The sequence below is a fragment of the Dermacentor albipictus genome, chromosome 5 (genome assembly GCF_038994185.2).
Source record: "Dermacentor albipictus isolate Rhodes 1998 colony chromosome 5, USDA_Dalb.pri_finalv2, whole genome shotgun sequence".
Lineage (NCBI taxonomy): Eukaryota > Metazoa > Arthropoda > Arachnida > Ixodida > Ixodidae > Dermacentor > Dermacentor albipictus.
In genome coordinates this window covers 41,145,847-41,159,540 of record NC_091825.1, presented here as the reverse complement: position 1 = coordinate 41,159,540, position 13,694 = coordinate 41,145,847, and the positions used below count along the sequence as shown (strand labels likewise).

The window sequence follows — 13,694 nt, the reverse complement described above, 5'->3', positions numbered from 1 at the left end:
CCTCTGGCACTCGGCACGCGATTTGAAAGGTGCGCTTGCAAAGAACTGCATGCAAATAATTCGACCACTGGTGCCCATGGTAGTTTCTGTTATTGCCTCAGTATTCCTTTGCGAGAGCTGTGAAATTTTGCTATACAGTAAAACCTTGTTGTAATGAAGTTGAAGGGGGGCGGTCGTAATTATTCCATTATAACAATTAGTTCGTGATAGCCACTGTCTATTTCTATCCACAATTAGGAAGCAAGAGAGGATGTACTCAGCACCAAATCTCACAGCAGCCCACCACGTGAAAGAGAAAACGGCGGTCGCATGGAAAAAAATAAGTGAAAAAAAACTGCAAGGAATTGGTACTTTATTTAGGCCAAACAGCTCATCATTGATCGATTAACAGCGCACCAGCTGGCGGCTTACTTCACAGAAAAAGAGTTCTTGATAGATTTTCGCCGCGTCTTCTTCAGGCGAATGATGGCTTTTTCAGCTGCAGCCACTATTTCGAGTCTGTCCTAGCTGTCATCGTGAGCGCCAGAGAAGTGGCGCAGCAGGTCTGCCGCATCCAGTGCTTCTGCGGGCATTGGTACGTCGGGTTCGCCAAGATTAGCGTTCGGGCTGTCATCGTCACTGTTGTCATTAGGTACCCCAGTCACTGCGTACACAATTTCCACCTTCGTTAGCTCTTCCATCATCACCGCGTCAGCGTCGACACTGACGTACGTGTAGAAGGTGTCGCAGTCGGGCACAACGCTGGCGTCAAAGAGGGCCTCCCACGACGCTAGGGTTTGGTTGCCCACGGCACCCTCATTGGCGGCGGCACCGAGATCTTTGCTGTAACCGCCACTGCTGATGACAAATGAGGCGTACTGGAAGCAATTGGCAATCGTGCTTTCCGGTACACCCATCCAAGCAGCCTGTAGCACCTCGATCGCCATGTACAAGTCAACCGTGGACTTGCGTTTCATGCTCATATTGAGCAGAATCCGGTCGATCACACGCTTGCAGTAGCCGAACTTGAAGTTCGCGATAACTTCTTGGTCGAGTGGTTGCACAACTGCAATGCAGCTTGGCGGCAACGAGCATAGCTCAACATTTTTGAGCACAGCGGCAGTGTGGCGGTCTGTGCAGTTGTCCAGTACGAGGCATATCTTCCGGTTCAACTATCCCAGCCGCTCTTCCCATTCCCGCAGCCATTGTGCGAAAATTTCTCTCGTCATCCAAGCCTTACGGTTAGAGACATAATTCACTTAGAGCTTTCGTTTACCTTTGACGCATCGTGGTGACGCACTTTTGTCAACCACGAGGGCCGGCACCTTTTCCGACCCATCCATGTTGGCACAAAGCAACGCTGTTACGCGGACCTTGCTCTTGCCCCCTGGCAGCGTTACCTTTGAGGGCCAAGGTTATTTTGCGGCAGCATCTGGTAGAACGAGGTTGTCTCATCTGCGTTGAACATATCCTTGGCACTGTATTTTTCTAGCAGCTGTCCGTTTGTCTCCACCCACACCACTGCAGCTTTGGGGTCAACAGACTGCGCTTCCCTGCTGACAGCCCTGCAGACGATGTCGTGGCGCTCCTTGAAAAGCTGCAGCCAGCCGACACTCGCCACAAGATTGTCGTGTCCCATGATGCACGCGAAGTCCCTCGCTTTGCACTGCAACAGTGCCCCACGCACAGGAGGGCTCCTTGCTCTTGCGTCCAAAAACCACTTAAAGACCGCCTTCTCTGCAGCTTCGAAAGCAGGGGCTTGCAGCTTCTTTCTGTCGCCTTTTACGCCACTTGCGACAGCACTGGTGGCATCTTCTTTGTTGCTCGAAATCCTCGACACCGTGCTCAACACTGTGCCTAAATCTTCCACCGCTTTCTTCTTCACGCCGGGCTCAATGGCTTTCAGCGTAGCCACCTTCTGCTTGATTCATATCGTTTTGAACTTCCATTTGCCGTCGTCCATCTCCTTTCTGGCAGCGGGAACTCGCATGAACCAACTGATGGAAACGCTGATATTGTTGATGCACACGGAGGCAACGACAAGCTACAACAAAACTGCAGTCGGCGCTGCCCGACGCATGCAGCGGAAGAGCGGGCGGGTCTACCAGTTCCACGGGAAAGGGGAGGCCGGGAGACGCGAACGTCGCGCGCTATAAGACATTAACCTGATGGGTACCCATATGGTCTGTAAATGCTCGTTGTGGAAAAAAAAATTGCCGACGATTACGCTACTTGCTAATGCGAAATTTGAGCACAGCTCTTCAGCTGTTTCGGCTTTTTTATGTACTGAGGCAAATAATTTGAGCAAGACAGGTATGTGCAGCTATAATTTTTTTATTTTTCACTTCTTCAAGGAATACTCCACTCCCAATTCTTGATTGCCATGAAAGTAGCTTTGTGGTTGGAGAAATAGATGGATATATGCTAGATTTGCTGCACCAGTGCCTGGTTCGGTGTAGCGCACCTCTGGACTCTGGCGGAGACGGCGCTGGGCCTCTGCTTGGTCAGCTCGTTTAGCAGCAGCGGCAGACGAAGGACTTCCACCAGTTGCCTCCCTCGTGGCACAGAAAGAACTGGCTCAGAATAAACTACTTATATAGGCAGATGGATTATATTATAATATAAACTGTCTGTGAGCCTCGGTCAGTCCATCTGGTGCGGAACATTTTGCACCAGCCGCCACAAACGGAGTGTAGCTTCACGCAGCTGCCTCGGTTATCGGGAGGTTGTGGGGGGCAATGCGTAGATTGCGTAGGCGCATGGGAATGTTGTGCGGCGAAGAGGCGGCAGCAAGTCAACTGAAGGTGGCTTTGCGTTTCAGATTGGGAAGCGCGCACCATGACCCGCTGATACCGAGCTGGCGCTCAGCAACCATGGTGGCAACTGCGCGCGGTCGCCGCCACAGAGTAGAGGAGCGGGGAAAGGAGTACACGCAGTGGCGAACGGCTTGCTTTTTGGCTTGGGCAGCAGCACATGATCGATATCAGCCGCCACCGAGCCGGCGCTCTGATTGCCGCCGCACAAGGGCGGCATTGGAGGAGCAAAGACTGCAAGGCTCGCGCCGTGTGTGAGAGAATGGCGCTAGAGCAGTGCGCTGGCCCCGGCTACGGAGCTGGTTATAGAGAGGCACGACGGTGCTGCGAAACGCAACAAACGGTATCCAAAGAGTTGCGCTCTAAATGAAGGTTCGGTAAACCCATTGTGAGGAAATTTTAGCTTCGTTAAAATGAGGTTTGCAATACATTGGCATCCATTGGAATTTCAAGGGGAATCACGATTGCTTCATTATATCCATTAGTTTGTTATATCCTGTTTCATTATAATGAGGTTTTATTTTATTGAAATCGCACATAAATACGTTTTGTTATGGTTAGGTTAAAAACTCATTGTGTTCATTGGATAATGCCACGCTGCACGCCGATATGACACAGGTCAAAATGGTGGCGCTGCTCGTGTACTTCAGTTGGCTACTGGTGCATCTCGTAGCAGCTGCGGTACTGGCTTTTATAGATGGCGTTAGTTATGCACCATATTGCACCATATTCGATTAAAAAACCCCGTGTTTTTTGAAATCCTCGAACCTAAGCTGACCCTAGAGTTTGGTATAGGACTACTTAAAAAAAAAAGAACTATCAGCTTAGATTCGAATAAGTACGGCACATTGACGTTTAGCTACACCCGCCTATGCTCTCCTTCCATTCAGTGACCACTTTACCAGCTTTGTTCACAACAGGCGGTTAGGACCGTCTTTCTAACAACTCACACCAGCATCAGCACACTCTATAGTCGTACTGACTACATTGCTGGGCCAAAACATTCCTCAAGAGTTGGTGGCTGAAAGTGACCGTTTGGTGCATAGTCGATGCAGGATTTCTTCACAGCAGCTGGATGGCACTTTGAATGCAGGGAAATATCCCTGCCGCTGAAGTCAAGGGTACACGTTACAGCCTGAGTGGCGCTGGCTTTGTTCTCAGCATTATCTTTGCGACATTGTTTGCATCTGAAAAATGTGATGAGGCGCCATATTGCATTCAAATCTCCGATCGCCGCTACTCGGTAACTGTGGTACAGGAAATTTCAAATAATTTAGGTTTGGCAAGTAGGACATGCGGCAAATTGGTTGTCGTCCAATCATAAACTGCATCTTATCTGCAAAAGTTGTTTTGCCTTGGGAGCCGTTGTAGTCCACAGTGTGTATTTGAGAGGTGGAGAGCAATAGTAGCCTTGTTTACTGGGATGGCGATTCATACTGAATTTTCTTTGATTAAACTTGCATGCGTAAGCTTCTGCCGATCTCTCCTTGTTCTGATGGTTTCGGGTGCCCCTAAACAACTCACGGAAAAGCAGTTTGCATCACTTGACTGCCTTTATCTCTTCGTGACTCGCCATGCAGGTAACACTTCCTTACTTTTGCTTAACACGCTCTTGAGAATAATAACTGTCTTACGAGAGTAGCACAGCCTTCAGGTATTTTAGAGTGCATTCTGTGCACCATTCCATTAGTTGATACTATTTGATCTTGGGAGGAAATTATTGTGTATTTTTGTGCTGTTGCTGTGAGCAGTGATAAAGGTGAACACCTTGACCGGGCAAGAGGGGTGGTGATCAGACTTCCAAGGAACAGGCCTGATGACGGCACTGGCTATGTGGGAGGCAACTAGATGCGAAATCTGTTCTGTGCTTGTGTATGAGTGTCTGATAACTCCGACTGTCGTACAACTGTCCAGGCAGTTTGTTGTTTGTCCTGCATCCTGTTGTACACTGCATTTCGTTGGAACTTGCTGGAAATCACTGGTGTGCGGCTCTTGGTAAGAGAAGTCCGACGCTGGATTTCGTGCCGGTTTATGCCGTGCAGTTCCTACTTCCATCGCAATCACCGCTCGTGCAGTCACATTCACTAGCACTTTGCATACTTATGTGCTCACAGAGCACAGCACAAGGCGTGCGAACATCAGCCAAGCTATATCGAATGCTGGCTGTCCGTGTCTGTATGTTGCCACTGGTAGGCGCGACATCATGCCTGTTGGCGCGCAGACCTATGTGGGTTGACTTGCAGCCAATGCGAGCCTGTCAACCTTTGAATAGGGCAGCCATGCGTTCACAAAATATGTGATATGATCACTGTGTTTCAGAGTGATTGTGTGTCCTCGGTGCAATTTTGATGGGGTCTTCATCTATTTAATGTGTTTGTTCAGTATTCTTCAGTACCCTGCCTACATAGGGCATGTTGGATGATTGAGCCCAATCAAGATTGAATTTGTCTATCATGATTGGCTCGCTTATACAGCTTGCACAATGAAGCCAATCGTGATCGAGAAATCTGATTTCGATTGAATTCGGTCACAGTTGAAAGTGCCCTGTGTGACTTGTGCACAACAAAGCCTACTTCTATGGCAACACTCACTTTAGATATTATTAAAATGATTTTTCTTATGTTGGTAACTTTCATAAATGCTAAGCTTTTGCTCACGATGCTGGCGCTACAATTGCTTGGTCTCATATTTTTTTAAGGACACCAGCGGCCGTTGAGCCTCCCAGGTAGCGGCGATACAACTCGTGCAAGTCTGCAAAATTAAGATACATTCACACCAATGAGCCGCAAATGTCATGCAACTAAGTTGGAGACGTTTGCAAATGGTTGCTTGGTGGAAAATCCTATCTCACGTCTGTCGCATGCCGCACAAGTTCTCTGCTCCGCGACTGGCATCGCAACACTGCTGAACCAATCGGAGGTACAGGAGCAGGACGTTGTAATCAACTGACGGTTATGATACAACAATCACAGTGCGAGCAGATGTCAGTGACAGTTATTGTGAGATGTTGCGGTTTGATGACAGGCAGGTTGCATATGCCTATGTTTACACCGGTTGCCTCGAGTCTCTCCTTGGTCGCGAGTTGTGGGCAGTCATGCTACGTGTGTCAATCACCAGTGTGAATGCATGAGCCCATTGGGGAATATCGGAGGCAGTTGACTCGATAACCATTTAAATGTGCCCATGTTACATGTGTATAACACTTTGGTGTGCTTGATATGGGCCTAATAGTGGGCGAGCAGAGATCGGTCATGCCACAATTTGTAGACGTGTGGGTAGACATGTGGGTGTGGGTCATAGCTATTGCCTTTGATCACGTTTGACATAGGGCTAAGTAGTCTACTATCCTTGCTGTCAAAGTTGCGAGACGCTGAACAGGTGTGAATACGATTAGGTGTGACATTGCTGCTGACCTTCTTGCAGCTGTAGTGTTATTCTGCAGCAAGGGTGCATGCCACGGTCGGGAAGAGTCCTGCAGTGGTTGAAGTGACCTGTCAAAGACCTTCTTCAGCAGGCAAGCTGTTGATGGGAGTATCAATAATGACCAATTATTTAAATTCAAGTTACAGGCTGTATTCAGCAGCGGTACCACTGGTTGCCTCGTGTGCCGCACCTGTTTCCGTGACACGGTCCTCGGTAAAATGTAGGCAGACGTCGTCTCTACCCACTGCCAACAGTTGGTGATTTGGAACTTGGAGCAGAAGGTGCCTACTTGGCACCTTCCAGCTTACTTGCTACCAGCTTAGAGGCTGCTGTTTGTAAGTGGTTGGGGGTGGTGGGCCAGATGCATTGGTATTTTAGCCCGTCTGGGATTCCTAGGGTGGTGTGTAACTGTTTTACTGTTTTTTTTTTTAATTTTATCTTGCACTGGTCATGGTGCTTGAAAGGCCAAGCTTGTGCATTGAAGTGCCATTTAGTATGGCGTGCGCTCAGGCTTGTTGCAACGTGTTTTTTTTTTGTGCAGGTAGCTGTTTGGGGAAAAGTAGCTTTCTCTTGTTTGTACACCATCGATGCTACGGGAAGAGGTGAAGCTGTGAAATAAATTGTTTTTACCCTGCCTGTGATGGGCAGAGGCAACAACCTTAACTGCCTATTATGGTGGCTGAGCAGCTATAGTGTTTTGCCGCTGACTGAGAGATTACTGGTGTGATCTTGAGCTTTTATGGGTGCATTCTAGTGGAGGCAGTGCATGAAAATTCTCACGTGCATAGTTGTAGGTTCCCATTAAAGGAACCCTGGCACCTAGGTCCAGCGCAGCTTCCCTTGTAAGATAATGCAACGTTTTAGGATGCTAGACCTTGAGTACCGGTAACCTCGCTCTGTACTGGTTTGTGGAGATGTGAATAGCCGTTTATGATCAGTTCAGGAGCGGCAAAGGTCATTCTCGCATCTGTTTGCCACGTTTGGCACCATTGAGGTATTTTAGGCACTGCGGCATCGTAGTTGCTCTACCAACATCTGGGCATGATATGCGAAAGAGTTTGCGGTAATGGGTCTTGCACAGTCAACGGTCTTTAAATTGAAAACAAATGCTTGGGTGCACTTATGTCTGAGTGATCTCCAGGCATATAAAATTGCTGGGTAGGGCATGTCAACAGACTTGTCCTGTTCGCAGGCTGGCACCACTCAGCCATATACTGTTTGTTGTAGACCAATGACAGCACAATGACCTAGTGTCCTGCCTTCTCTGGAACTTTTCAAACTTCATGCGCTACTAGGTCCTTCAAAAGGTTGGCAGTCACATATTAGGGTGTCACTGGCCTCTGGAAAAAGCGACCACCACCATGCAGCGATCCCTCTGAAGACTTTGGGATGGTGACTGTAGAACCATGCAGTTCCCCACGTGTTGGAAAGTGGCATGGTTTCACAAGGGAAGGGCTCATTGTGGAAAGAGTTGCCAAGTCTGTCCTCTCATTCTTTATCATGCGCATGTGAGAGAGGGTGAAAGCACTTCGCAGTGATCGTGGGTAGCGTGTGACATTGCGTGTACTCTTCAACGGTTGGTGATGTTGACAAGTTTGAGTTGGGGAAGATACCACCGTTTTAGGGCTGCGCACCACCTTGGAGATTCAGAGGGCGTCGCAAAAATGCCAGATCTCTGTGCTGGCAAACGTTAGTGCTTGGGAGTGGATGGTGACTGTCTGAGGAGGGCTTGCTGCATGGAGGAGAGGACAGAGTTTGTAGTTGTAGCACGATTGGTTGCCTGAAGGCCAGTCTGCAAACATTTGTCTTCGATGTAGCGTCCCGGAGCACTGGCAATGGTGTTCGCACTTGTATTAGTCGGTGCTTGTCTGTCTGTCTGCCCGTAGAACAATACAGCAGCTTCCAAGCTGTGAGCAGCACAGCTTGGAGACTAGAGGAATACTGCAGCAAAGGGCTCGTTCCCTGCTGGCAGCTGAGGGTCACCGTCATAGTTCGGAAGCCGCCGTTATGTCCATCGCACAATGCCCAGGCAGCTTCAGGTTTTTCTTAGCCCTCGAAAGCCATCTCGAACGCTATTGCAGATAGCATTCTCAGCTGCCGAACTGCGGGCGTGCTGTAGTGTGTGGGCATAGGAGTGCCGTCCAGCGACATTCACAGGGGCTCCTAGGGCAGCGGTGGGCGCATAGAGTTCTGCGGTCAGGACCCACAGTGTTGCTCCCTGGACCTGGGCTCTGCGATTAGGGGTGCAGAGACCCTTGCAATGGGAGCAAGCACACCTGACCTCCCTGACGGCGCCCGGGCTGTGCCTATCTTCCGAGATGCTCATGGTCTTCTCGCTTTTCTTCTGCTTGACAGCCAAGGTGAAAAGCTTGCTCCAGTCACAGCAGCAACAGCAGCAGCAGCAGCCATCTGCAACCGCAAGTCAGCCATCGGCCACCGGTAAAGGGAAGGTAAAGCTCGCCACTCGTGCTTTTCTGGGGTTGCAGGGGGCGCGCGCCGTCACCTGCGGCCTTCAGGTACCAAGTGTCCACAGTGCACCCCGACGACACACGAGCCAAGTCGATAGCATGTTATTCGTGCGTACCTCACCTTGCATCCCATTGCTGCAAGGGAGCGTGCTCGCTGAATACGTCGAGTTCATCACTGCCTCTCTAATTTGGGTAGTGCATTGGTGCGGGCAGTTTTCATTTATTTTCTGCCTACGCTGTGAGCTAGGTAAAATCCAGGGTGTTACCTTTTTTTTGTTTTTTTGCCCAGGTTTCAGCAATTTGGGTTTTACTGTGGCTGCGTTGTTAGAAATGACACAATATGTTCACCATTCATGACAACTTGTTGTTTTTCACAAGCCATTTGAAGGGAATGGTCATGCAATGACAAATACAGCGGGCATATTATTCTCGTCAAAAAATTTGACTGTTACTTATGAACTTCATTTTCTTTAACGCTTTCTACAGCCATTACCACTTACATTTGCCTTAGAAGGAATGCCTTATACAGTGCGTTTGTATCGTGACTAAATGATAGCACTACATTTGCATCATAACCAAATAAAACAGGTTCCTGAAGAGTGCCGTTGTTTGCATGGTGTCTGCAGCTATTGCCTCATTTCTGCTTGGCTACTAACAATAATTTTTCTAGCGTACATTGTCATAGCTTTTATTTAGTTTCTAGCATAACCTAGTTTATTTTTGTTCTACATCCTGCTTAGAATGTTGAGCCTATAGCTAGAGTGTTATGCGAGTGCGAGTGCGTTTGCTTAAAGCATTTCAGTTGGTGCATTGCCAAAGTTTTTCGCAAGGGTGAATAAAGAATGAAATGTGTTTTGTCGTTCAAAGGCCAGGATCTCCGAGTGGAGCGTGGGACGTAGTTTGAGCCTTGCCTTTCTTTCTTTTTTTTTGCATGTGAAAAATGTGTCTTCTATGCGTAACCTTACAAACCATGAACCTGCACGCTCTCTCAGCTTTCTGTCGTTCTAATTTTTAAGAGTTTCTGGATGAGGATAATAACATTACATGTGATGTGACAAGCGGGGTTTTCCTTCCTAGTCTTCCTTGCAAAGTGCTTGGAAGAGGTTGTAGTGGCAGCAGCATTGGAATGCGTTGTTGGGCAAGTTGGTTCATTGTATTTGGTAAGATTGGATGCGCTTTGTAGACGATCACAAGGAAAAAGTGCCTGTCCCGTCTTCTTCCTTGTGATCGTCTACAAAGTGCGTCCAGTCTTTCCAACAAGCAGCATTGGAGTTGCATTAAATCAGTTGCATGTGCTTGCATCCTCATGTGTTGATGCGTCGCACAGCATATGCCAGCATCGGGTAGCATTCAGCAGAGGACGTATCCTCAGACGACCGCTTTCGGCGATATCGCTTTCGTTGCGTGCTTATTGGCTGGTCGAGCAAAATGGGATGAGCTGTTTGGCTGGTTGAACACTATGTCACGCAAGGGTGATAATATTGCCGAAAGAGCGTCCAAGAATACGTCCTACGAAAGATGACATATTGATGGCATTTCCTGTCTGCTTGCTTCGAGGGCCTGTCAAGACCTACCAGTCAGCCCTGTCACTCTTCGTCACAGTGTTGGACAGGCATTTTCTAGCTATGTGTTGCGCTAAGACTGTCCAGTAGGGGCTCGCGAAAAGGTCCGTTAGTGCAAAGAATAGGCAAGGCATTGCAGCAACGTCTATTGGGGTTTGTGTAAAAGGTTAGCTGCAGTTCCTGCAAAGAACATGGTGCACTGTATGGGCAAGGAATTGCATAAACATCTGTTAGGGTTTGTAGAGTACCCGTGTCACACGGGCACCCACAAACTCCTTTAGCATAAGGGAGCGCCTAAGGGAGTTCGACCTCAAGGATGTTGTGCTTGTGTCACATGGCCAATAACGAGAAGCCGCCAGAGACCCACTCAGCGGTGTTTGGTCTTGGTTCAAGTACAAAAATGTAACTTCTAATTGCGCTTGTAGCTATAATTAACGTTCCCTCCATCAAAATAGTATGGCACACAGCATCGAGCCAAGATGTCAGTGCATTCTAACTGGGCTTGCGGTTCCCGCTGCCATCTGCAACAGCTTTATTTCATGGATCTTATCGCTACGATGAGGTTGCTCTGCACGGTGCCTTGTCCTGACACCATTCCCACTGCCGGTGCTGGCAAGCTGGAACCGTCCGCGTTTACATGCACGCTGCACAACGGGTCAGGCTGAGTCAACCTACCCCATGCAGTCAGGCGGGCTCATCCCGACTTGACACTTGTTCAGTCTGATCGGCTAGTGTCTACATGAACTCGACAGGCATATTTGAGCCCGACAAGCTGGCTCGAACTGATTCTGTCGTGTTCGTGTAAGCTCCCTGAAAGACGAGAAAAATGTGGCGCCAAGCGGTGTAGGCTAAAAGTATTTGTGCAGCAGCAAGCATAGCTTTTGCTGAATTGTGTTTGAACTTTATTTAATTCACTAGAAACATTCTTAGCGCATGCAGCATTAATTTTAATGCTGACAATAATCAGTTTTACAACCACTGTGGGCATGATAGTACTCCCTTCAGCCGCCAAGGGAGATCGTTTATGTCCCTTGACCAAAGGCTCCGTTAAACACCCTTAGCGGAAGGGCGACCGTGCAACATCTAGTGCATCTCCCTCAAGATAGACGGTGTAGTGAAAAGGAGTTTGCGGGTGCCCGTCTGACGGGGGCATAAAAGGTCATCTGTAGTTCCTGTAAAGAACATGCAGTGTAAGGTGTAATTAAGGCATTGCAATGATATCTGTTGGGGTTCATGTAAAAGGCCATCTGCAGTTCCTGCAAGCAACATATTCCTTTTCTTGGCGCTCACAATTTGATGCGTATTCTCGGGAAAGGTGTGTATGACAGTGGAGGCACACATTAGCCTGTCTTTTCTTGTTACTAACTCCCCTCTCGTCTACCCCCTTCTTATACCAGGAGCAGAAAGGTGCGGATAAGCGTCCTGACAAAGGCAAGGCAAATGCAGGTGAGTCGCAGTGCTTCGCTGTCTTTCTTCAGCCGGACTTTAAAACCTCGAATGGCTGAAGTTTTTCAGTTTTCAAAAAGACACCTCACCAGGTTTGGGTACTGCAGGCGGACAAGTGTGGCGAGCAGATTGCGCCGTGACAATTGTGCGCAAAGTATTTCACAGATTATAATATTCATTGCAGTAGCAGCCGATTGAAACGAAAGCCTGCGTACCCTCCTTAGACAGGACGCCCTCCCCTTCGGCAGAGACATCACAGGTGTCATCTCTGCGTCACCTGTGCTGCCTCCGGCACGCGAATCACCAGCGCCGAAGCGAGACGCTGTTATTCCCGCGAAATACGAAGTGCACAAAACTGCCGCCAAAAGTGATCTGTGCGGCAGCAAGGGACAGAACGAGGCGAGATGGCGCTGGGTTCATGACGTAAATGCCATGTGGGCCTGTCATCTGAGGGTGTGGCAAAGCAGCGCACGGTACAGGAATAAACAGACAAAATTGTCGTGTTTGTTTATTCTCCTTTGTATTTTTTTCTCTGCCCTGCACTGTGTGCTGCTTTCCATGTTTTAAAAGCGATTTGCCACCAACTCACCAAACTGTTGACTTTGTTCAAGTTGCATGGGCAGCCCCCTCTGTGGGCCGACACGATGGAAGGATTTCTCTTGCCGGTGCTGGTCTACGCAGTGGTTGAGAGAGCATCTGCTGCACGGGGAGGGTAGTTCATCTCCTTGCACCATCGCATTGAAAACCTTTCATTATCGTCTGTCTCCTGTCTTTCTAAACCATTCTTGTATGTTATATGCAATACTCCCTTGATGCTGCTTTTACTACTTCCATTGTTTAGCCAAAACTTGCGCAAAAGGCCTTGTGAGGGGCCCTTTGAAAGAAATAACCAAATTGCACTTAATTGTTGATGCTTATTTTCTCTGTGGATGCATTAGAAATGTTTTTATAAACATTTGCGCCTCATAGCAGAAATGGTAGTTATAATTGTCTGAGTTAGGCGGGAAGCTACGTATAAAAGCCAACTTACCTATTTATTGATAGACCTTAAAGGGACACTAAAGCGAAACAAAAAATCAGTTTGGACTAATGAAGCATTGTTTGAGAACCCCGTAGGCAGTCATTTAAAAGAAATACTGTATTTACACGATTGTAAGTCGACCCCTTTTTTTAAATTTGAAAGTCTGAAGTTGGGGGGTCGACTTACCATCGAAACCGAAACATGGCCCCGCCAAAAAAAAAGCGATACCAACGGGAGCTACAACGTAGTTAGAATTTTATGTTTGCTTTATGGCCCTACCCGTATCTTTTCGCTATCCCGCGTGTTTGTTCGCTTTTCAGAAGGATTTTTCAACATTTTTGAGAGTTTTACAGTACATGCAACACTCATGGGCGGGTGTCGATAGTTGATGGAAGCGTCGCTGTTCCCATTTGCGGCGGCACCCTCAGAACGGCGGCGCTTGCGGGGAGTATCGGTAGTTCATAGAAGAGCAGACACCGCTCGCTGGTTTCTCTTTCTCTGTTTGAAGGCATTGGTATTGACATGGTATGGGTTTGACGCGTTCTACTTGACTGCCGGCTACGTGCTACTTCTATGCTTCCCCAGTCGTCATGAGTGCTCCAGGCCCACTAATCGTTCGGCACTCGTTCACAGCACCGTTCAAGAGGGCTGCCATCCTTTACGCCGAAGAAACAAATCACTGCACAGCGGGCCGCAATTTCGATGTTTCTAAACGGGCGGTGCGAGAGTGGCGACTGCAGCGAAGCGAAATTTCCGCCTGAGATGAGAAGTGAGAAATTCCCGACGTGCCAAAGTCTGGACGCTTTCCGGAGCTATTAAGTCGGATTAAGCCGTACCTTCGCCTTAATTTTAAGGTTCTGCACCGCCGTGAGTACGAGTGGTTGGCAGCAGAAGACTGCGAAATTACGCCAACCGGACCTGTCAAAAGAGCCTCCCTGGCGGCTGCGTGTGGTTGAGTGCATTTGGCGTGGGCAGCTGTTCT

General features: G+C 48.5%; 1 protein-coding gene across 3 annotated transcripts in view; it reads left to right on the top strand.

Moving 5' to 3' along the window:
- The window catches only part of LOC135902101 (uncharacterized), an 81,645-nt gene that overhangs the window by 17,346 nt on the left and 50,605 nt on the right, over positions 1 to 13,694 (top strand). For all 3 annotated transcript variants that reach the window (XM_065432000.1, XM_065431999.1, XM_065431998.1), the window contains exons 4-5: positions 8,571 to 8,665; positions 11,643 to 11,691. In XM_065432000.1, coding sequence (XP_065288072.1) covers positions 8,571 to 8,665; positions 11,643 to 11,691 — 144 coding nt within the window. The remainder of the gene's footprint in view (positions 1 to 8,570; positions 8,666 to 11,642; positions 11,692 to 13,694) is intronic.